General features: G+C 41.6%; 1 protein-coding gene and 3 non-coding genes across 4 annotated transcripts in view; all 4 read right to left on the bottom strand.

The window, feature by feature from the left end:
• Positions 1–228: 228 nt before the first annotated feature.
• trnai-aau lies at positions 229–302 on the bottom strand. Its single transcript has one exon. It is a non-coding gene; the product is annotated as a tRNA-Ile (tRNA).
• A 283-nt stretch (positions 303–585) lies between these two features.
• trnai-aau lies at positions 586–659 on the bottom strand. Its single transcript has one exon. It is a non-coding gene; the product is annotated as a tRNA-Ile (tRNA).
• Positions 660–924: 265 nt separating this feature from the next.
• On the bottom strand, positions 925–998 carry trnai-aau. Its single transcript has one exon. It is a non-coding gene; the product is annotated as a tRNA-Ile (tRNA).
• A 4,054-nt stretch (positions 999–5,052) lies between these two features.
• mcm7.S (minichromosome maintenance complex component 7 S homeolog) overlaps positions 5,053–23,367 on the bottom strand; it is a 24,954-nt gene continuing 6,639 nt past the window's right edge. Inside the window, 15 exon segments of the mRNA NM_001087997.1 lie at positions 5,053–5,563; positions 6,154–6,263; positions 8,263–8,431; positions 8,875–8,958; positions 9,673–9,854; positions 9,987–10,198; positions 11,640–11,723; positions 11,943–12,074; positions 16,615–16,729; positions 17,941–18,090; positions 18,184–18,321; positions 18,434–18,614; positions 19,457–19,581; positions 20,859–21,023; positions 22,148–22,227. Coding sequence (NP_001081466.1) covers positions 5,356–5,563; positions 6,154–6,263; positions 8,263–8,431; positions 8,875–8,958; positions 9,673–9,854; positions 9,987–10,198; positions 11,640–11,723; positions 11,943–12,074; positions 16,615–16,729; positions 17,941–18,090; positions 18,184–18,321; positions 18,434–18,614; positions 19,457–19,581; positions 20,859–21,023; positions 22,148–22,227 — 2,135 coding nt within the window. The 3' untranslated portion in view covers positions 5,053–5,355.

Below are 23,367 nucleotides of genomic sequence, written 5' to 3'. Positions count from 1 at the left end.
AGGCCACGGGCTTTTGTTTGGTGTATTACAAATTTACAGGCAGCTGCATTGGTAGTAAATCTGTAATATTGACCCCGGCAGGTGTTTTAACGGCTAGGCCGGTAAAATACCGGCCGGGCGGCAACATTAGGCACTGAGTGCAAATGAAATGCAAAATCCTGCAGGCACTGCAAGGGTTAAAAATAGAGTAGGCTTGATCTGAAAAACACATGGAGAAAAATATTGAAGTGGCCCGTACGGGGATCGAACCCGCGACCTTGGCGTTATTAGCACCACGCTCTAACCAACTGAGCTAACCGGCCAGCTGGAACCCATAACTTCTTTAGTTAACTTTTTTTTTTTCATAGAAAAACAAGATTTACATTTTTTTTTTTAAATACACTAATGATACAAATCTTTACTCTGTATGCCTAAATCCTAGATTTATGGGTTGGACCAGCCTGGGTATTATTAGACACATAAGAGTTAACCACATAATTAAATGGGTGATGGCAGAATAATTACATCTATGAGAAATACAAAATCAGAACAAATGAATAAAATAAAATCATGGACAAAAGAAAAAAAAACAAACAAAAAAAAAAGTGGCCCGTACGGGGATCGAACCCGCGACCTTGGCGTTATTAGCACCACGCTCTAACCAACTGAGCTAACCGGCCAGCTGGAACCCATAATTTCTTTAGTTAACTTTTTTTTTTTCATAGAAAAACAAGATTTAAATTTTTTTTTAAATACACTAATGATACAAATCTTTACTCTGTATGCCTAAATCCTAGATTTATGGGTTGGACCAGCCTAGGTATTATTAGACACATAATTAAATGGGTGATGGCAGAATAATTACATCTATGAGAAATACAAAATCAGAACAAATGAATAAAATAAAATCATGGACAAAAGAAAAAAAAACAAACAAAAAAAAAGTGGCCCGTACGGGGATCGAACCCGCGACCTTGGCGTTATTAGCACCACGCTCTAACCAACTGAGCTAACCGGCCAGCTGCAAGTTTTTCAACAAAAGGTCCCTGACTTTGAGAAGCAGCTACAGCCTTGAGCAATAAACACACACTGTGGAAATGAAACCTATTTAAAGGGGCAGTTCATGTATTGTATTGTAACAACTATTTTTACAGCCAACATTTTAGGAAAAGTATATAATACAGAGCAATTACAATTTTTATGTTGTACTGCTTGAAAGCAATTTGTTTTGTAAACGTGTGTTTTTCTACATTGCTCTGTATTTTAAAGGTTTTTTCCCTAAAAGGCAAGTAACAGATTTCTGAGCTTCTAAAGGGAAACTAACAGGAATTCACCAAAATAAAAAGCTTCAGACCATTAAAGGGGAACTATTGCAAAAATGAAAATGTAATACAAGCTTTTTCTTGAAAAATAAAAATGTTCTAAATATAATCAAATAAGTTTTCGGTACCATTTTTGAAATAGAATAAGTAGAAAAAAAGGGGGGTGTGTGTGTATATCCGCTTCCAAAATATAAAGTAAATATAAAAGTACAAATTTGCAAAGTTCAGTATGGTGAGATTTGCTAACAAATAAAGGGCAGTAGCAGAAGTGTACGTAAAAATTTAAAAAAATGTTTATTTGGACATGCGTCGGCTAATGCGTTTCATGCCAAACGGAAGCTCATAGGCTCATTTGGCATGAAACGCATGTCCCAATAACTTGTTATTTATATTTCTGCTGCTGCCTTTAATTGTTAGCAAATCTCTCTGCAAAATCACATTTTTCTATTTCTGAAATAATCAAGCGTCTCTTCTAATGATGAGCGAATCTGTCCCGTTTCGCTTTGCCGAAAATTTTTTTGCAAAACGGTTGAAAAATTTGAGATGGGAGTTTTTACATGCGCCAATTTTTCTCGCTCTAAACGATTTTTTTCTTATTTTTTATTTTTGTCCTAATGTATTAAAAAAATTTACTTTTTTTTTTTTCTTATGGCGACTTTTTGTCCTAATGCATTAACGTCAATGGGCTTTTTTCTTATGGCGACTTTTTTCTCCAAATGGATTAAAGTCACTGTGCGCTTTTTCTTATGACGACTTTTTTGCCGTAATGCATAAAAGTCAACAGCCGTTTTTTCTTATGGCGACTTTTTTCTCCAAATCCATTAGTCAATAGGTGTTTTTAGTGGCAAATTTTCGCAGCAGTTTTGCGGAAAAATTTGCACATGGCAAAATTCGGAATTTCATTGCAAATCCATGGCTGCCGAATACATTTTCTCATCACTAGTCTCTTCTGATTTTGTCACATAAAACAACAAATTTTAGCACAATCTGATAAAAAAAGTGCAACTTCGGCAAAGCACTTTTTCATCATCGGTAATGGGGATTGCCACAGCGGAATTTAAAATAAAAAAAAAATATTTTATCTCCTGCGCATCCTGATTTTTATTCTACGATCCAGGCCTGCGTCGGATAGTTGATGCGGGTCCTGCGACCCATCAGCGCCGAACGTTGGGATTGATCCGATATTGCCCAGCCGTCAGTGGGCAAATCGGTTAACCGATTTGCCTTTAAGATCTGCTCGTTTGGCGACCGTGACAAACAAGCGGATCGTATAGTGTATGGCCACCTTTAAACTATGTCTGAACACGGACACCAAACTGTTCAGTTGTAGTGATCCCAGGTATGGGATCAGTTATCCAGAAAATTCTGAACTACGGGAAGGTCGTCTCTCACAGACTCCACTTTATCTAAATGATCCAGCTTTTTAAAAATGATTTCCTTTTTCTGTGTAATAATAAAACAGTACCTTGTACTTGATCCCAACTAAAATATAATTAATCCTTATTGGAAGCAAAACCAGCCTATTGGCTTTATTTCATGTTTACATGATTTTCTAGTAGACAAAGTATGAAGATCCAAATAACGGAAAGATCAGTTATCCGGAAAACCCCAGATCCCAAGGTATGAAGATCTAAATTACAGAAAGATCAATTTTCTGGAAAACCCCAGATCCCAAGCATTCTGGATAACAGGTCCCATAACTATAATTGAATCCCCTATAAGCACAATCCCTTTAGACTTGGCTCTGCTCTCCTTCCCACCACTACTAGAGAAACTGGTCTCCTGGCTGTTAGCGATCAGTCCCCTCTTAAACTGGCAATTCCCACTGCCACCTTCTTCACATACTTTGGAACTCTTGCCCCAGCAATACATATGGCAGACCTTGCACTCAGATCTTCAGTCTTTTAACTCACTTTTACCATTGTGTTCAACCCCTTTTGTACCTTCTCTTGACCACAAGCTTCACTGGAGTCCCAGGGGTTCCATTTATTCAGTTTGTTCCTAATGAAACCCAAGCCAACTCAAACTGAGGGAACACTAATTGCAAAGTAATGCGGCTTCTGGTACACTTGCTCCGAGCAGAACAGCAGGTCAACTTTGCTATATGGCAAACCGATATTAATATGCCAGGTTTAAAAATCCTGTTGGATCAAGGACCACATTGGTTGGTTGGTGCATTTCTCAATTCGACTGTCCTTGTCTGCTCCTCGTGATTCGATTGTTGGGCCCTAGGGTTGATAGATCATAGTCAGAAAGTCAACCTCAAGGTTTGAAGTGGTTGCCAAATGAGCGGATCTCTGTACACATGGCCACCTTAAGCCTCTACAGCAGAGCTTCCAGACCTGTGGAGAAGACTCAACTCAACAGTGACAGATCCTTATGGGCAGTTAGCCAGATAATGCATGGCCCAGCTGGAGTGTTTGGTTTAAGTAGGTGATCTAAAGTAAAGTGACATTTGGGATGAAAACTCTTTCCTATGTATTCTTACAACTATGGCTAAAATGACCAATGCTCCAATATTTAACCTTATGAGCCAAGAAGAATCCAGAGCAAAGAATCAATTGATAATGGGTTTAGACTTAAAGAAGGAAAGGTTAAAACTAAATAAGCTTTATTAGAAAGGTCTATATAAATACACCAGTAAACTCTCAAAGTAATGCTGTTCAAAAGAAACCCCACATTTCTTTCCTTCTATTGTGTACTCATGGGCTTCTGTATCAGACTTCCTGTTTTCAGCCTAAACCTCCAGGGCTAGGGCTTGAGCATGCTCAGTTTGCTCCTCTCTCCCCTTCCTGTTGTAATCGGAGCTCAGAGCTATGAGTGAGCAGGGAGAGACTCAGGCAGGAAGTGATGTCACGTCAGAACCTATGATTAAGTGTCCTTGGGTGACACAAAAGTGTCAGGCTTGATGTATTTTACATGATGTAAAATAAAGACTTTGTACTATTCAAAATTTAGCCTCCTGGATTCTACTGACTGAATGATTTTGGTGTTCTGGAGTGGTGTCGGCCTGCTATTCTAGTTTCGTGTGTTACTCCCCTTTGCTAAAGGTCTGAGGCATGAGCACCCGGAACCACCATGGAAAGCTTGTGCCCTTATTCAAAGAATTTATGCTTCATAATGGTCTAAAGGAAGTGATGTCACACCAAGCTAATATGGCAGCTGGTGTCCTAGACAAACAAGAGTCTAGAGCCGATTACTCCAGTATGGTAAAGCATTCTAAACAATAAAAATGGTGTTCTAGTACTTGCACTGTTGTGGCTAATCTATTGGCAATAAACTGCCTTGGAAGCTTTCCTTCTCCTTTAAAATCCAAAAAGCACTGCTCTACCCTATCCAACCGTTTGGCCTGCAGGGCAAACACACACACTGTACAGAGGAGATATTGCCACCCACAGTTGCAATCAAGCACCAGCAAACCAATCAAAATTGAAGGAAGTTTACAGATCTGGTGTGCTCCGTGAATTCCTTGGCAGTCAGACAGGATTGGAATCTCTATTGGAATCACCCCTTTTTATTGTGGAATAAACTGCTAAGACAGATAGGCAGAATCCCTAAAATCGTCCACAGTCCAAATCCGGCACTTCTCAGCCGACTGTTCCTAGGAATATAAACAAAATCCCTGCCAGAAAAGCACAACAGAGCTCGGTTTCCATGTGCCTAATAAAATCCTACATGCCAATAAGTTGGTACAGCTTTTCCAAAGAAAATCCACTTTCTATAATGTTATGAAAACAAGATAATCGCTCCGTTTTCTACTAAAACATCTTTATTGAAGGTTCTTAGAGACCACATCATTACTATTTACAAAGGAAAATCAGTCTCCTTATCCCGGCCTGGAATATCGGGTTCCTTAGGAAGCAGACAGTACTGAGATCACCAGTTACTTATCCGTGATTTAAAAACACCCTCCAATAATAATCACATCAAGTCCATTTTGCATAATTAAAACGGGTGGTTTTGTTTTGTTATTGACCTTTTACTTACAAAAAGCAACACCGCTTACAGCCCAGCTGCTCCTACACCACCACAACATTCCTAAAAACCAACATTATCACACAAATGTGATCTTGGTGCGGGCCTGATTAACCAGCCAAACATTGAGCTCCTCATACTCTTCCAAAGCAGCCTCAAACTGTGCAGGAGTGAAGCCTTTAGAGACACAGCGTTGCTCAGCCTCCGAGTATTTTACACTGCGGGCACCTTTTTCTGGGACCATCTCACGGATAGTGGAAAAGATCACATCAGCCGGGCGTTGAGTCCTAAACAAGAAGTAAGAGATGTATGGACTAAACAAGAGATGTATGGACTTGTCCGTTATTAACGAGTATTAACGAGTAAGGGGAGAGGCCAGGCGAGTATTCCTAAGGGGAGAGGCCAGGCGAGTATTCCTAAGGGGAGAGGCCAGGCGAGTATTCCTAAGGGGAGAGGCCAGACGAGTATTCCTAAGGGGAGAGGCCAGACGAGTATTCCTAAGGGGAGAGGCCAGGCGAGTATTCTCAAGGGGAGAGGCCAGGCGAGTATTCTCAAGGGGAGAGGCCAGGCGAGTATTCTCAAGGGGAGAGGCCAGGCGAGTATTCTCAAGGGGAGAGGCCAGGCGAGTATTCTCAAGGGGAGAGGCCAGGCGAGTATTCTCAAGGGGAGAGGCCAAGCGAGTATTCTCAAGGGGAGATGCAACAGGCGCATACCTTGTGCACAGACTGATACCACAGGTAAAGAAGGGACCTGCTCAGCGCTTACAATTTAATAAATAGCTGCCTACAGCTGGTGTTTGTTTGTCTGGTTATTTAGGGATTATCATTCTGGGACAATGTACTGAATGTAAGAAAGATATCAGAACTTTTAGGGTTACCTTGAAGTGTGGCCCTTGTCGCCAAGCAAGGAGTCCTTGGACATTTCCATCAACCTCATGGCTTCATTTACATCCTCTTTCTCCACTACATCTTCCAGACGTAGCCGAGCCTGGAGTCAAGAATCAGTTATCAGACACTACACACATATATAACGACATGGAGTAGTTCTACAATAGAAATGCTACAAACATTTAAAACCGATATCAAAACTTCGATACACAGGACAAGGTGCAAAGTAACAGCCGTCAGATTCCAGTAGAGAATACTGTGCAAAGGCAGCCGCAGATTAGCTGCATATGTTGACTTATTTTGTGGCCTTTATTTACTGCAATAGTGTTAGGGTAAGTACACACGGGCAGATTCGGGGAGATTAGTCGCCCCGGTGACAAATCGCCTCTTCTTCAGGGCGACAATCTCCGCGAACTGCCTTTCCACTGGCTATAATGAAAAATCGCCAGCAGGATGGAACTTGCGGCATTCGTTCTCCAAAAGGCGCCCGAAGTTTCCTCATGAGGCAAAAACAAAGCGATGAGAGAGCCATCCCACTGGCGATTTTTCATTACAGCCTGCAGTTCGGGGAGATTGTCGCCCCAAAGAGGAGGCGTTTTGTTGCCGGTGCGACTAATCTTCCCCAATCTGCCCGTGTGTCCTTACCCTTAAAGGATAAGTAAACCTTCAAAATAAGTGAATGTATAATTGATGAGGGGACTATTCTTCTGCTTAGGAAAGATGTGAGAAATTTTTCTAATTCTTTTCCTAAGCAGAAGAACATCAGAGCAGCCTCTTTCTTTCTTCTGACAACTTCCTTGACTACTTGCTGGTCAGACTGGTGGGAAACTGACCAGCAGGTGGTGCTGTTGTAACAAAATTCATTCATATTAACCTCACATGTATCCCTTAATATCTTGGAATTGAAAGAAAATAAACAATTAATGTAAATTACAAAAGTGCTTAGAATAGCCCCCTCATCTATTTTACATTCACTTTTTTAAGTTTACTTATCCTTTAAGAACAGGGGCCCATAAAGGAGAACTAAACCCTAAATTTAAAATAAAAAATAAAACCCTACCCTCCCTCCAGCCTATGTGTTACCCCAGGCAAGTACCCTTAACGTTTTACTTACCCCTCAGTGCAGATTCAGGCATCGGATTTCACGGGCGCCATTTTCAGCAGTTTCGGAATTTTCCGAATGAGACCGGCGTTTCAGCAATCACCCCCCCCCCGAGTTTCAGCGCATGCGCAGTTGTCGTGAAACAAAAAATTGCTCCAACTGTGCATGCGCCCCCACACTGGTCTCATTCCGAAGAATACCAGAAAGAAGAAGATGGTGTGCGTGAACTCCAATGCCTGAATCTGCACCGAGGGACAAGTAAAACGTTAGGGGGCATTTGCCCGGGGTAACATAGGCTGGGGGGGGGGGGGGGGTCTGTGTAGTGTAGGGGGGGTAGGGTTTTTTTTAACTTTAGGGTTGAATTCTCCTTTACTCCTCTTCAACAGTCACCATCAACAGTCTTCCTTTAAAAAGATACATTTATGCAACACACCCCCATACCAACCGGATCTGAAACCATCAAATAGTTCTAACGGCAGCTGTCCACCCAAAATGTCATGCCAAATCAGTCAAGCTCACAATCTTAAGCATCAAAATGCCTAGAGTATATGTATATAGCACAAGCATTATACAGCAATGCACGTGAGACTCTAAACAGAGTGAACCTTACCAGTAAGGAAGACGCTGGTTTCAGTTTGAGAACTTGAGATGTCGGAGGGGTTTGCAGACACTGTCAGACCGAGACAAGTGCAATGCTCCCAAGGTACACCAGCAATTGCTCCTGTCTCTGCCTGTCAACAGCAGCTGTTTTGGATCCTGAAAAGCCAAAGTTTCTTTGGGAAAAGTGTAGGTCCGACGTTAAGGGTCACATTGAGCTCAGGAAGTGCTGCCCATGCAGTAGGAATGTTATAAATCTACCTGCACGAACAGCACTTTGGAGCCCATAGGACAGTGTCTGATGGAACAGCGGCTTCAACTGAACATCTGCCATTGCTCATGACCCCAAGACAAAGCAACTGTCATCTAGCTCAGTACTCTTGCTGGCCAAGACACTTACCAAGGCTGTAGACAGTCTCAGAACAGACAACAGGGTTCGGGCAGAAGTGAAGGTCATGTCTTTGTTGGTTCTGGCTTCTTTCCTCATCTCCACATAGGCAGCCGTCAAATAATCTGCAAGCGCTTCTGGTATTGCAGGCTGCTTGCGCTTGCACATAGTGATGTAACGTCTAGAGAAGACAATCAGCTTAGATCGCTGCATGAGCTTAAAGGATAAATAAACCTTTAAAATAAGTGGAAAATTGATGGAGGCTATTCTAAGCACTTTTGTAATTTACATACATTATTTTCTTTTAATTCCAAGATATTAAGAGATACATGTACTGTTAATATGAATGAATTTTGTTACAACAGCGCCACCTGCTGGTCAGTTTCCCACCAGTCTGACCAGCAAGTAGTCAAGGAAGTTGTCAGGAGAAAGAAAGAGACTGCTCTGATGTTCTTCTGCTTAGGAAAATAATTAGAAACCTTATCACATCCTTCCTTTACATTACAAAAGTGCTTAGAATAGCCCCTTCATCAATTTAACACTTATTTTAAAGGTTTACTTATCCTTTAAACAGCAATATATTAGTAGTCAATTCTTCAAAAGCAGCCAGTTTAAGATACTAACCGCATGAGTTTCATATCCAGAGGCTGGAATTGTGATGGTGGTTGTTTGCTGTGCTGATGGACATACGTAATATGCTGAGCCAGTCTAAGGGGGGGAAAAAAAAAAGAAAATGGTTAAGAATTTTAAATGGACTCCGTCATGGGATTTTTTCCCCCCCAAAACACATCCGTTAATAGTGCTGCTCCAACAGAATTCTGCACTGAAATCCATTTCTCAAAAGAGCAAACAGATTTTTTTTTTATATTTAATTTTGAAATTGGACATGGGGTAGACATATTGTCAGTTTCCCAGCTGCCCCCAGTCATGTGACTTGTGCTCTGATAAGCTTCAGTCACTCTTTACTGCTGTACTGCAAGTTGGAGTGATATCACCCCTCCCCCTCCAGCAGCCAAACAACAGAACAATGGGAAGGTAACCAGATAGCAGCTCCCTAACACAAGATGACAGCTGCCTGGTAAATCAAAGAACAACACTCAATAGTAAAATCCAGGTCTCACTGAGACACATTCAGTTACATTGAGTAGGAGAAACAGCCTGCCAGAAAGCAGTTCCATCCTAAAGTGCTGGCTGTTTCTGAAAGCACATGACCAGGCAAAATGACCTGAGATGCACCTACACACCAATATTACAACTAAAAAAAAAAAAATACACACTTGTTGGGTTAGGAATAAAATGTTATATTGAAGAGTAAATTTGTAGTGTAATTTAGAAATAACTACACCATAAAAAATCATGACAGAATCCCTTAAAGGGTGAATTGATATTTAAGTGAAAAAGTGGAAATTATACAGCCATTACCTGAGATCATTGTCCCGGTCAGGCTTGTCTTGGATTAGCCAGAGTACATCAAATCGAGACAGTAAAGCAGCAGGCAGCTGAATATTTTGCTCCACAGTCTTCTTTGGGTTGTATCTCCCATATGCTGGGTTAGCAGCAGCAAGAATGGAGCAACGAGCATTCAACGTAGTCATTATACCAGCCTGGAGGGATTAAGAAAAATGTCAGCACAGCAGATACATTTTCTTTTTGCTTTTCTAGATACTCTGAGCACTTCAGCATATTGCAGATTATCCTTGTTGGCCAAGGGAGTATGGAACCAAACAAATACAAACCTTGGCTATGGAGATAGTCTGCTGCTCCATGACTTCGTGGATGGCTGTTCTGTCAGTGTCCATCATCTTATCAAACTCATCAATGCAGCAAACACCCTGATCCGCCAGTACCAACGCTCCACCTTCCAGAGTCATCTCCCCAGTCACTGGGTCTTTCATTACCGCTGCAGTGAGACCAACTCCAGAAGAGCCTCGACCTGTTGTATACTGACCTGAGGAAAGTCAATGCATGACTATTTGTAATAAAAATGGAGCCATGCTACACATATTTATAAAAGCGGGCCACAAGATCCTCTCGAATGGCAAGGTGGCAATAGCCTGAATCCATCGATTGGATTAATTGTTGCCAAACAAATACATAATCGTTATAGCTTGAGCTGTATAAGAATTACTTTCATCAAAGCATAACTGGGTCAACTTAAAGTATAAAAATAAAAACTGGGTAAATAGGCTGTGAAAAATAAATAATGTATCTAATATAGTTATAGGCAAAAATGTAATGGAGTGATTGGATGAGTAACATAATAGCCAGAACACTACTAACTGAGTTAGTCAGTGACTATAAGGGGGGCCACATGGGACATAACTGTTCAGTGAGTTTGTAATTGATCCTCAGCATTCAGCTCTGATTCTAAAGCAACAGTTATGACCCATGTGCCCCCCTCAAGTCACTGATTGGTTACTGCCTGGTATCCAATCAGTGGAAAGCAAGAGAGCTGAAAAGCAGGAAGTAGTGTTCTGGCTATTATGTTACACATCCAATCACTCCAGCCTTTATACATTACATTTTTGCCTAACTATATTAGATACATTTTTTATTTATTTTGCACAGCCTATTTACCCAGTTTTTATTTTATACAGAACAGTCCCTTTAAATTGCTTTTGTGCTGCCCTTCCTTATTCAGTCTCAGCCAATATACAGAGAACAGCTAAGGTTTGTTCTTTAGATTTAATAAATTATGCCTCAAAACCAGTGTTACTCAGAAAATGAAAATGTCAGTGTAATATTCTGTTTTACCAGATAGACATTGGGAATTTTGGAACTAGAATTCATAAATAAACAAAAAAACCAGGGTCGGAGAAACTTTTACAAAGTACGAGATATGCCCTCAATGTCACCACAGTATACCAATTACTTTCCTGTGAGATTGTAAAACTAAGGCACATTTATCAAAGGTCGAATTTTGAATTCATGCGTTTTTATTTTTTTAAACTTGCATAAACTTCCATGAACTTGAAATTCAACCAATCAAAATTATAAAAATGGAATTTTTGAATAGGATCAACCCAAAAACTTGAATTAAAAATAAATAAATCTAATGCCAGGAAGGCTGCAAACAACTCCAAACGGTTTCCTGGACGTCTCCCATTGACTAACAGCAATTCGGCAGGTTGTAGGTGGCAAAACGTTGAATTCAAGTTCTTAAAAGGCCAGTGTATTATAATTCTCTAAAATCGAATTTGAATTTTTTGAACAACTCGAATCGAATTTGAATAACTCCCTAGTCAAATTAGACAGTTTTGTCCATTAAACAAAAAATTTGAATTTTCAATTCGACTCTGATAAATCTGCCCCTAAGTGTTGTGTTGCTTTACCAATTATAAAATCAGACACCTACAACAACCCAACAGATTACGGATGTGAACACTTACTACGGGGTGCTAGACGATCAATGTAAGAAAGCAGCTGTGATTTTGCTACTCCTGGGTCACCCATGAGGCAGATGTTAATATTCCCTAGGGAAAAAGAAAAAAATAAGTGGACATCCGTTAAATCCAGAAGTTAGAGAATTCCTCCACCACACTCTACCCAAATTTCTTAAAGAGTACCTTATAGACAGTTTACCAAAAAGGAAAACCCCCTCCCTAAGTACAAGTGTTATAGTTGTGCGTGCCGTTTACAAAACCCGAATGTAATATATGTCAGAGGAAGCTGTTGAAGTAATTGCTGTATACCTCTGATCTTCATTCCACGAGGAGAATTATCAACACCTCCCACTAAGAGCAGCAGAAGGGCCTTCTTCACATCCTCATGCCCATAAATCTCAGGAGCAATGGAGGCTGCTAGCTTCTCATAGAAATCTTCCTCTGGGGTTAAGAAAAATAAAGCAGCCGATCAGGAAAAGGGAATAAACACAATATATTCCACTGAGCAGCAAGAGGGAGCACAAAAAGAAATTGTTACAGTAGCCGCCAATATCCTGCCATCAGCCTAGTTTTTATGACCCACTAGACAAGGCAGCAATAATCAGAAGTGGTTCATACATACAGCTTTGGGAGAAGTCACCACACTGAGCTGCCATGTTAAAGGTGCTCACATTTGAGTTAGTTTAGTATGATGTAGGGAATGAGATTGAGACAATTTGTAATTGGTTTTAATTTTAATTATTCACCATTTAAATTAAGCAGCTCTCCAGTTTGCAGTTTAAGCAATATGGTTGGTAGGCTCCAGATTACCCTAGCAACCATGCATTGATACGAACAAGACTGGAATAAGAAAAAGGAGAGGGCCTGAATAGAAAGGAGTAATAAATAGTAGCAACATTTGTAGCCTTACAAAGCATTTGGTTTTTAGATGGTGTCAGTGACCCCCCATTTGAAAGATGAAAGAGTCAAAAGAAGAAGGTAAATAAGATAAAAAGGAGATTGTGTGTACTCACCGTTAAATCTTCAGTCGCTTGGGGGACACAGGAACAGTGGGGTATCGCTGGTACCACTGGGGCAGGACACAACAAAATAAAAAATAGAAACTAGCTCCTGCCCTGCCAGCTATACCCCCCAGCAGGTGGAGATGCAGTTCAGTTTGTACCAAAGTCATCATAGGATTAACATTGAACTTCTTAAAAACTGAGTATTTTCCTGACCACGTCTGAATAGGAATGACTGCCCCTATCCAGGGAGGGACGTATGTGTCTCCCAAATGACTGAAGAGAAAGATTTAATGCCGAGTACACAAAATCTCCTTTTCTCCAGTGTCTGCTTGGGGGACACAGGAACAGTGGGGACGTACCAATACTGTCCCCTGAACATAGGGTGGGAAGAATAGGCTTACGTGGAATGAGCTACCGCAGCCTGAAGAACCTTCCAACCAAAGTGTGTATCAGAGGTAGCAAAGGTGTTAAAATGGTAGAATTTTGCAAATGAATGGATCGAGGTCCATGTTGCTGCCTTGCACAGCTGTTGCTTGTTTCAGAAAGCCCAGGAAGTGCTCAATCCTCTGGTGGAATGTGCTTTAATGCCAAAGGGCGGTGTCTTTCCCTTTGCTGTGTAGGCTCTTTGGATAGTCTTGTTTGATTGAGTGGGAAACAGTGGTCTTGGGGGCCTGTGTGCCCGGCAGTGGCCCAGAGGGTAATATGAACAAGGAATCTGTCTTTCGGAGGTTGTGTACCCTCTTTAGGTAGCATTTGAGAGCCCTGACTGGATCGAGGTTGTGAAGTGCCGCCTCCTTTGGATTAGATGGGAGATGGGCAGAATGTAGGAATGGTGATCTCCTGGTTTAAGTGGAAGGATGAGAGGACCTTCGGAAGGAAGGAGGGTACAGTACGGAGAGCCCCCTATCTTGGTGGAAGACGAGTAAAGGATCTCTACATGATAGAGCACTTAGTTCCGATACCCTCCTTGTAGCGGAAATGGCCAGTAGAAACGTTGTCTTCCAGGTTAGCCACTGTGTTGAAATGGATGCTAACGGCTCAAAGGGAGGTTCTTGTAAGGCCCGTAGTACCAAGAGGAGAGGAGATCTGGAAGATGGGGCAGGGTCCATGGCTCGTCTATTGACATGTTTATTAGATCTGAAAACCAAGTTCTTCTTGGCCATCTGGGAGCGATGAGGATAGTTCTTTCCCCTTGTAGTTTTCTGATCATGCGTGGAATCAGAAGAAGAGGAGGAAAGGCGTAGGCCAGACAGAAGTTCCATTCCGATGTTAGTGCATTGACCCCCCCTTGCAAGAGGGTCCCCGGTACCAGGCGAAGAAGAGGGATACTTTTCGATTCTGTTGAGTTGCCATGAGATCTACCTCTGGCATTTCCCATCTCTTGGTTATCTCGAAGATCTGGTCCTTGAGTGACCATTCGCCTGGTTCTAGGGATTGCCTGCTCAGAAAATCTGCTTCCCAGTTTTGGACTCCAGGGATGTAGACTGCTGACAGAAGAGTGATTGATCTCTGCCCAGTTGAAGATGAGTCTTACTTTGTTTAAGGCTCCTCTGTTTCTTGTGACCCCTTGGTGATTTATGTAGGCTACTGCCGTCGAGTTGTCCGATTGTATCTTGACTGCTTGTCCTTTTAGCACCCCCTGCCAGTGAATCAGACCCAAACAGATTGCTCTCCTCCTTTGACCAGAGGCCCTGAGCTGTTCTGTTCCCCAAGACTGTTCCCCAACCGGATAGACTTGCGTCCGTTGAGAGAACGCGCCACTTTGGTATTCCATGGTGAGATTGGCATGACCACCAAGTCATGGATGAGCGAGTTCTTCTGGAAATGCGAATCGGTGATGAGTGATTTCTTCCTCCAAGATGATAGGACGTCCCACTGTAATTCTCGCAGATGGAACTGGGCTAAGGGTACTGCTTTCATTGTGGATACCATGACTCCCAGAATCTGGCAGTATGAGCCGGAGCCGGTTGCGCCAACAGAGCCTTGACCAAGACCTGAAGGTGTATGATCTTCTCGTGAGGGAGAAACACCCTCTGAGCCAGTGTATTGAATTTCATTCAGAGAAACATAGCTGACTGACTGGGAACCAGAGAAGATTTGCTTCTGTTTAGGCACCATTCCAATTCTTGCAGAGTCGTCACAGTGAACTGGAGAGCTTTTTGGGTCTCCAGAGCAGATGAGGTCTTTACCAGAATGTCGTCCAGATATGGAGTGATTGAAATTCCTTCTTTTCGGATTACTTCCGTTGCTGAACTGGTAGTGGACATTTGGTGGGCAAAGCGTAAGAATCTCTGATGTGGAGGGAAAATGGGTAGGCGTCCTTTATGTGTAGAGACACCACGAATTCTCCCGGTAACATAGCTGTGATGACAGAGCAAAGGAACTCCATCTTGAATCTGCGTGGAAGGATGAACTTGTTCCGCTCTTTGAGATCCAGAACTGGTCGGAACGATCGATCCTTTTTGGGGACAATGAAAAGGTTGGAAAAGTAACACTTGAATCTTTCTCCGGATGGAACGGGTATTATCACCTCCATGTGCAGCAGATTGGAAATGACTAATTGCAATGCAGTTAGTTTCGTTGGCTCTTGAGGAAGTCTGGACATAAAGAAGCATCAAAGCGGCATCGAGGAAAATTCCAGATGATAACCCTGAGACACTATTTCGTGCACCCAGGGATCCTGGGTGAGGGTGAGCCAGGAGTTTAAGAAAGCTGAAGCCTGCCTCCTATGGCCCCGTGGCCTGATGGATGACAGTCATGCTGACGTAGTCTTGTCTGTGGTCTTAAAGGGCATTCGGCTTTGCCAGGCAGTTTTGGATTTGCCACTCCAGCGGCCTCTGCTGGAGGTCGATTGTCGAGAAGGGGATGCCACTAAAAAGTTTTCCTTTGCTAAAAGAAAGGTGTGTTCAAGGTTGTGGTAGTAAGGTGCTCTTGTCCCACGTCGCTTGGCTCATGATCTTATCTAAGTCTGGACCAAAGATAAGTTTTCCTTTGAACGGAATGGAAGTAAGGGACTTCTTTGAAGGCATATCCGCAGACCATAACTTGAGTCATAAGGATCTGAAGTCGTTAGCTTCCTTGATCTGAGAAGCCCAGAGAGAACGCTTGTTCCGTGGTGTTCCGGATTGGAAAGCCTCCAGGAGAGATTCTGACCATGACTGAATGGCTCTGCTGACCCAAGCCATAGCAAGTGCTGGCCAAAGAGCCGTGCCAGAAGCAGAAAAGGCTGAACGTAGTATGCCCTCCATCTTCTTGTCCATGGCGTCCTTCAAGGACATCAGGAACTGGTAAGGCAGTATTTTTGGACAGTCTAGAGACTGGAGCGTCCAATGAGGGAGGAGAAGTCCATCCCTTTATGCGCTCCCCCTGGTCACAAACGGGCCCAGTGGATCGGAGGGGGAGTAAGAGAAACGGATTTTTACCCCACAGTATAATCCCCCCTGTACAGTGAGGAAGGGATTTTGGGGAATAAAGCCCACTGCCTGTACTCACAGTTGCAGATCTCTCAGGCTTCATACCAGTCATCTGGCCAGTCTATTCCGCCACCAGTGGGGGGAATGCATGGAGACTGGGTGGTTGGAGGTAATAAGCACACTCTCAGTGACCCCAGAGACTATCCCGCATTGGGAGATGACCATCAGAGACCAACTACTCAGTGTAAAGGTTCTGGGTCACTCCCAGCTGTAAAAAAAATCCTTGTAGAAAAATTCAGTCTTACCCCTTGAGGACACAACAAAAAACTGAACAGCGCCTCCACCTGCTGGGGGGTATAGCTGGCAGGGGAGGAGCTAGTTTCTATTTTTTATATTGTTGTGTCCTGCCCCAGTGGTACCAGCTATACCCCACTGTTCCTGTGTCCCCTAAGCAGACACTGGAGAAAAATGAAGGCTAATTGAAAAGTCAAACACGGAGAAGTTAATTTCATCAGGCAATTGGAAGTCTGGGGTCCAATACAAAGACTACTCTCACCCCCTTACCAGTGATCTGTCGCAGCTCCTCTTCACTCAGCTCTTCTGTCCCAAGTTCATCATCCTCCGACTTGTTCATTTTCACCAAACGATGACATTCAAGGTATGTCTCTGAAAGGAGACCCTGTAAGGAAAGCCACATGCTTGTATCATAGAATGTATTATACAAAGTTTCCTTAAAGGGGAAGTAATGTTGAAAATAGAAGAATGCTAGAAATGCGGTATTTTGTATACTAAAAACAAACATGAACTCACTGCACCACAAGCCTAATTAAACAAATGAGTTATGCTTTCAAAGTTGAACACAGGGGTCACCATTTTGTAACTTTGTTAAAGGACCAGTAACACCAAATTTATTTTTTTAAAATTAGTTAGTATAGAACGAAAAAACAAAAAAAAACAAACCACAAAGACAAATTAAAACTTTGAAATCGTTAAGTCTTTATTAAGAAATAACTTGCCGAAACTCCGCTTGTGCTCCTCTTCAGAAAAGGCGACAATCCATCATGCGGCGCTCGATTTCTCCTCCCTGGCTATCTCCTATAAGGAAGGCAGGGAGGAGAAATCGAGCGACGCACAATGGTCTTTTCTGAAGAGGAGCGCAAGCAGAGTTTCGGTAAGCTATTTCTTAATAAAGACTTAGCGATTTCAACGTTTAATTTGTCTTTGTCTTTTTTTCCATTTCGATACGAACAAATTTTTTTAAAAAAAATAATAATTTGATGTTAATGGTCCTTTAAAGATCTTTGCAAGACCACACACAAATGCTCAGTGTATTCTGGGCTTCAGTTGGGAGGTTAAGCTTAGGGATAATCATAAATTATCAAAACAGCACAAGTCAAATAATATCTGCCAGAAGCCAATACACAAGACTGATTAATAATCAGAATATACAGACTACACTGGGTCCTGTGTTGTCATGTAATCTAATGTGGATTTTATAGTTTTTGTATTGTTTAATATAAACTTTCTCCAACTCTGCAGAACCGGTGGCAGCAGCAAAATAATCCTCCAAGTAGAATCCCAGTCTAAAGTCAGGTTTCTTAAAAAAACAGTAGACATTTTTTAATTCAAGAAGAATCGGAAATAGGTTTCTCATTAAAGAAAGTAAAAATTGGATTTTATTTTTTGCCTTTACATCCCCTTTAAAGGCTTAAAGGTAAAGATACATGGTCCCCCCCCCCCAAAAAAGTTAATAAGCGAAGAGACTTAGATTAAAAAGGACTGTTCTTGAGAATAGTGCGCCCTTGCCAAAAAACGGGTAGCAAAACCCATGCATTCTAGCTTCCCAGTACAGAACCATCCCCATAGAGATGAGTTAAAATAAATCAATACCTGTACCACCTGACGGAAGCCAGTTCTGAGCATTGGCAGGAAGACTCCGGTAATACCAACATGGTCTCCAGGCTGAGCAAGCCGAGTGTTTTCCCCACGCACATATACACTCATACAGCGAGGGATGTTCCCAACTGGAACCTGATCGCTCTGTTGAGAGCATTGCAAGGTTTAAGATTAAATTCAATATGCTCGTTATTTTCTCATTTTAGTAGCAGTTTTATTTCAGCTTCTCTCACTTACATGTTCTTGAATCTTCAGTTCCTGGAATTTAATAAACTTAGAGCCACGGGTTTGTAAGTAAAGCCTGCCACCAGAGCGGTTTGTCTGACACTCTCTGCTTGGGCACATTATAAGTGGCATGAAAGTTGGAGATTGAATCTGAGGGGAGTAAAAGAAAAAATTTGATTTCAGGAAGCAAAACAAGATAATTCCCTCAACAGGAGGATTTAGAAAGCGAAGGTAATTATACTTTGAACTTAAGCCGACTCACTGGTTGGTAGGTCTCTGCTCCACACTGATCGCATGTGTAAGTGGCCACTACCATCATAGGCTTGACTTCTGTGACCCTCGTGACTATGCCTCGAATGTTGACCAACTTGCCAATTGAATCTGCTTTGACGTCTCGCACTACACGGGCTTTCGAGCTGCTTGGAGCTTTGAAGTATAGTTCACTGCACAGAACATAGGGACACGGTTGAAGATTTTTCTCATAGGTGAGAGCACGCACCTCATTCAACACAGCATTTAAAGGAGAAGGAAAGCTACGGAGGCAGTTTATTACCAATGGATTAGCCAGAATAGTGCAAGCTAGAACGCTATATTTATTCTGCAGACTGCTTTTCCATACCCGAGTAAACAGAACTAGAAGCGGTTTATTTAGGATAGCAGCTGCCATATTAGCTTGGTGTGACATGACTCATAGCTCTGGGCTCAGATTACCGCAAAGAGGGGAGTTGGGAAAAAGGATCAAGCTCAAGCCCTGGAGGTTTAAGCTGAAATCAGGAAGTCTGATGGAGAAGTCCATGTGTACGCAATAGAAGGAAAGAAATTGTGTTTCTTTTGAAAGAGGAGCATTACTTGAGTGTTTACTGGTGTATTTATATAGACCTTTCTGATAAAGCTTACTTAATTTTAACTTTTCATTCTTCTTTAACTAAATACTATGAGCTACAACTGAGATACAGTAGCTTCTAATTTGCTTTAGGCCAGAAAGGCACACAGGGCTGAGTCAATCACTATCCAGCGTCTGACTGAGCGGATATAGGCCTAAAAATATATAGTTTCACATTTGATTATGTCAGCAGACACCATGCCTGTCAGTATAGAGACATGGAGCCGCAAATGGAAGTGCATCAGCTCATTTCAGCCAGCAGGATAAAAGACGGAGGTTCAATCCGGTGTCATTGGCCTTATAGGTCAAAACAGCCAGTAGTTCAGAGTAGATAAAGTACATTTTTCACCTCGGCATATTTAAAGGCAATGTGTTGACATACAAGCAAGACATGATACTTACAATCTGCGCATAAGCTCTGGTGGATACTGGTTTTGAGAATCCCGCATCTCATTGGGATCTCTGCCTCTCTGCTCCATCATTAACCGGTGCTCGATATACACATCCAAAGCATCTTTATGCACTACCTACAATGGCAAATCAACGCTACTTTTGACATGGCGCAGGTTTTCTAAAAGTATTGCGGCTGCACAATGTTAAGTCACTGTAGAAAATTAGACATGTCCACAATTATAAAGCAGCATGTCAGCCATTGAAGTTGAACCAATGGAAACGTTTTTCTACAAATGCTAGGCAACAAACATTACGAGATAATTCTGCCCCAAAAACAAATCTTTATTGACAAGTAATAAAGCAGTCCTACTCTAGCTCAAGTAATGGGTTTCCCAAAAACAAAGACCTGAAGCACATTCGTAACCTATAAAACAATGGCTAGAAAGTTTTACATGAACAGCAGCAGAATCTGATTAAAGGGGTTGTTCACCTTCCAACACTTTTTAATTCAGTTGGTTTCAGATAGTTCACCAGAAATAAAGACTTTACCCAATTACTTTCTATTTTCGATGTGTAACTGTTTTTGTAATATTGAAAGTGTAAGTCTAATTTTTCATCTTTCTAAAGCTGCTCTGGGAACGAGGTTGCCGACCCTGTAAACTGTTCTAAATCGATACATTTAGGTGATACATTTCTTATCTTTGTCCCTGCTGAGCAGAATCCCTGAGTTTTATTAAAGGCAGCCGTTAGAATTGATACACTAGTTACTAATAGTCCAGAGATTATCTGAGAAATGAATCAACTAAATGTTACAAATTTGTCCCAGTTAAGAGTCTGCACCTGAATTACTGAGCTGTCAGAATGTTACAGGGTAATAACAAGTGGTATAAAGGTGATACCTTTATTGGCTAATATAATCATAGCAAGATTTCAGACAATTTCACTTTCTGTTGAGCTGTCAGACAAAAATCAGAGATGGAAATATTATATTTTAAACGCACGTTTTGGAAAAACGGTAAAAAAATGGAAAACAACTGAAAATTTCTGGAGAACAATCTGAACTGAAAAAGTGTTTGGAAGATGGACAACCCTTTAATTGAGCAATAACCACAAAGCAAGATTTAATTTAAACATGGAGGTATCTATACTTAAGATTTTGTCGTTTTACTTAAGAAACGTAGAGCATTCCCTTTAACAGATTTATGCATCAGAGTATTTACAGTTTCATATCGTTGCTTGTTATAAAAGAATGTTGTACGGACTCCATTGGGTGTTTTGTGAAACATACAAAATATACACACACACCCTATTGTATGGTGTAATCTCCTCTGGCCATGCCATTATAAATCCCACACACTTAGTGACCAGTACAGCACTAATACAAGGTGTCAGGACTGAGAACTGTACTTACCTCTCGCTCTTTGTACTGAGGCAGCAGCTCCTGAACAGCATCAGCAAACAGGTTGGTGTACCTCCTAGTATTTTCACAGATGGCATCCACTAACTCTGGGTCCTCCTCAGCCAGGTCATCCAGGTCAATGTACAATGCAACCTGCTCTCTGTGAGCAATATTAGCCTGATAATAGAGATTCGTTTTATTAGTATTCATTTACACAGGCGGTGGTCATTCCTTTAGAGTCTACGTACAGCCAACAGCAACAGATTCTCAGGCCAAGCAATTAAGATAAATGACTAAGATTGCAGATTAATAAGAATGCATCTAATCCATGGATAATGCCTGAATTCATTTCCTGAATTTGGTGCATCCATAATTGTTTTCCCCCTTACATACTAAAATGTAGTGAACACAAAGGGACAGCACACGCTAGACAACAGCAACGATTTGCCATAAGAGATTGGCCATACATACAGAGATCTGCTCGTTTGGTGGGGTTAAGTGCTTTATGTAAAAATACAATTAAAAAAAGTTCTCTAAAAAGGCGATCGGGCGACTTCAGTTGTGCCAGACACCTACGTGCGTGCTCCACAGCAGCTCCCAACATCACCTCCTCAAATGGAGGCCAGTTGCTTCAGCTTTATGAAGGATTTTCTCACCCCTTGTTTTTTAACGCAGCAAGATTTATTGCTGCATGTGCTGCGAGCAGCAAAGTCAGCTATAAATCCACAGTCAGTCTGCTGAGCATTCCTTTACCTGCTCTCAGCACAGCAATACTGAAGTAAAGATGCCAATGTGCACCCGCCCCTCGGAATGTAATTTGCAGGAATGTTGGAAGAAATGGAGAGAAAATACTTTCTAAAGATGTAGCAACTGGCTTCCGGTTTGAGGAGGTAATGTCGGGAGCTGCTGTGGAGCTGAAGTCGCCCTATCGCTATTTTAGAGCACAGGAAGAGAGCTTTTTTTAATGGTAATTGTACATAAAGCACTAGAATACGAAACATTATGCAGGGTAGATCCATTGTTAGAGGGGCATAGAATACACTTTAAACTTAATTTTTATTGTTACTGTTCCTTTAGCACACTACTCATACATCTATGGTACAGGAATGAGTACCGCTGTACATTCTACTGTTTTGGATTGCCTTTAAACATTCTGCTTCACTTTCCCAGCAAATGTGCAGCGTAAATCAAGTAAAACATGATGGGACTATAGAAATTGAGTGGCTTTAACAGAAAAGGCAAGTTTATAGTCAAACAGCATAGTCTGCAACTCACAATAAGAAACAGATAAAGCTACTCACCAGCTGGACGCCATACTTGAAGTGTTTCTTTCCAATTTCATCATCCTTATAAAACTCCTGCAGAAAGGTCTTGCATTTTTCTAGAGGGAAAAGGGAAACAGGAGTCATCAGAATGTGTGGCGAACAAGTTCCACTTGGTAAACAGTGTGGCCTATGATAAATGTTGGGAGTGGGAACTAGAAATTAAATTGTTGGGGGGAACCTAGTACACTAGCAGATTAGTCAAAACAACTTCAACTCCCTTCTTAGGCTGGGTGCACGTCCTCCAATGGCCACTTTCCACTGGCAAAGAAATTAGTCCAGCACCCACTGTTTTGGATAAAACGGCCTTTATTGGACCAAGGGCATATTACAGCAACGTTGCTGTAATGCCCTTGGTCCAATAAAGGCCGTTTTATCCAAAACAGTGGGTGCTGGACTAATTTCTTTGCCGGGAACCTAGTACACCACAAAGTCATGTTTTCTAAAAGGCCTTGGGACATATCTTTTTTGATATAAAAATTTTTTGCAGTTCATTGATGATGTCACAATCAATGGGAATTTCAGACCCAAAAATTTACTTTCTGCCTAATAAAAGAAAACATAACCGTAAGCAACTTTGCAATATACAATTGTTACAAATTTTCTGTGTATTGGAATTGAAAGCAGTGTTCGCCTCTCCCTTTCTACTCTCTTAGGGATGCACCGAATCCACTATTTTGCAAATTAGGATTCGGATTTGATTCAGCTAAGGCATAAGGATTAGGCCGAATCCAAATCCTGCAGAAAATGCTGAATCCCGGATTTGGTGCATCCCTAGACTCTCTATCCCGATGACTCAGTTGATTAACAGACCTGTCTATTCTGGGGAACCAAGACTTTTACAACATTGTTTTAAAGTAACAGTAAACAAATGCTACTTTCAATAACAAACTGTTTTTGCAGATAACGAACACACTGACAATTTGTAACATGGAATTGAATTGCCCTTTGAGACAACAGGGACTTTAGATGAAAAAAAATAAATAAATCATTATTTAAACTTAAAGATGATGTGCAGGTATGGGACCTGTGATTGAGACGCTCAGGGTTTTCCTAGATAAGAGATCTGTGTAATTTACTCTTAAAAAAATAAAGCAAGGGGGGCGTGGCCATGCAGCGGACCTAACCAGACGTGTTCCATCGGCTCTCCGCACCCAGGGGACTCTCATAGCTATCAGGGAGCATTATTATTGGACTTT

This window comes from Xenopus laevis, chromosome 3S (assembly GCF_017654675.1).
Source record: "Xenopus laevis strain J_2021 chromosome 3S, Xenopus_laevis_v10.1, whole genome shotgun sequence".
NCBI classification, from domain to species: Eukaryota; Metazoa; Chordata; class Amphibia; order Anura; family Pipidae; genus Xenopus; species Xenopus laevis.
Note: the sequence above shows the minus strand (reverse complement) of the source record. Positions and strands in the feature narration are given on the sequence as shown.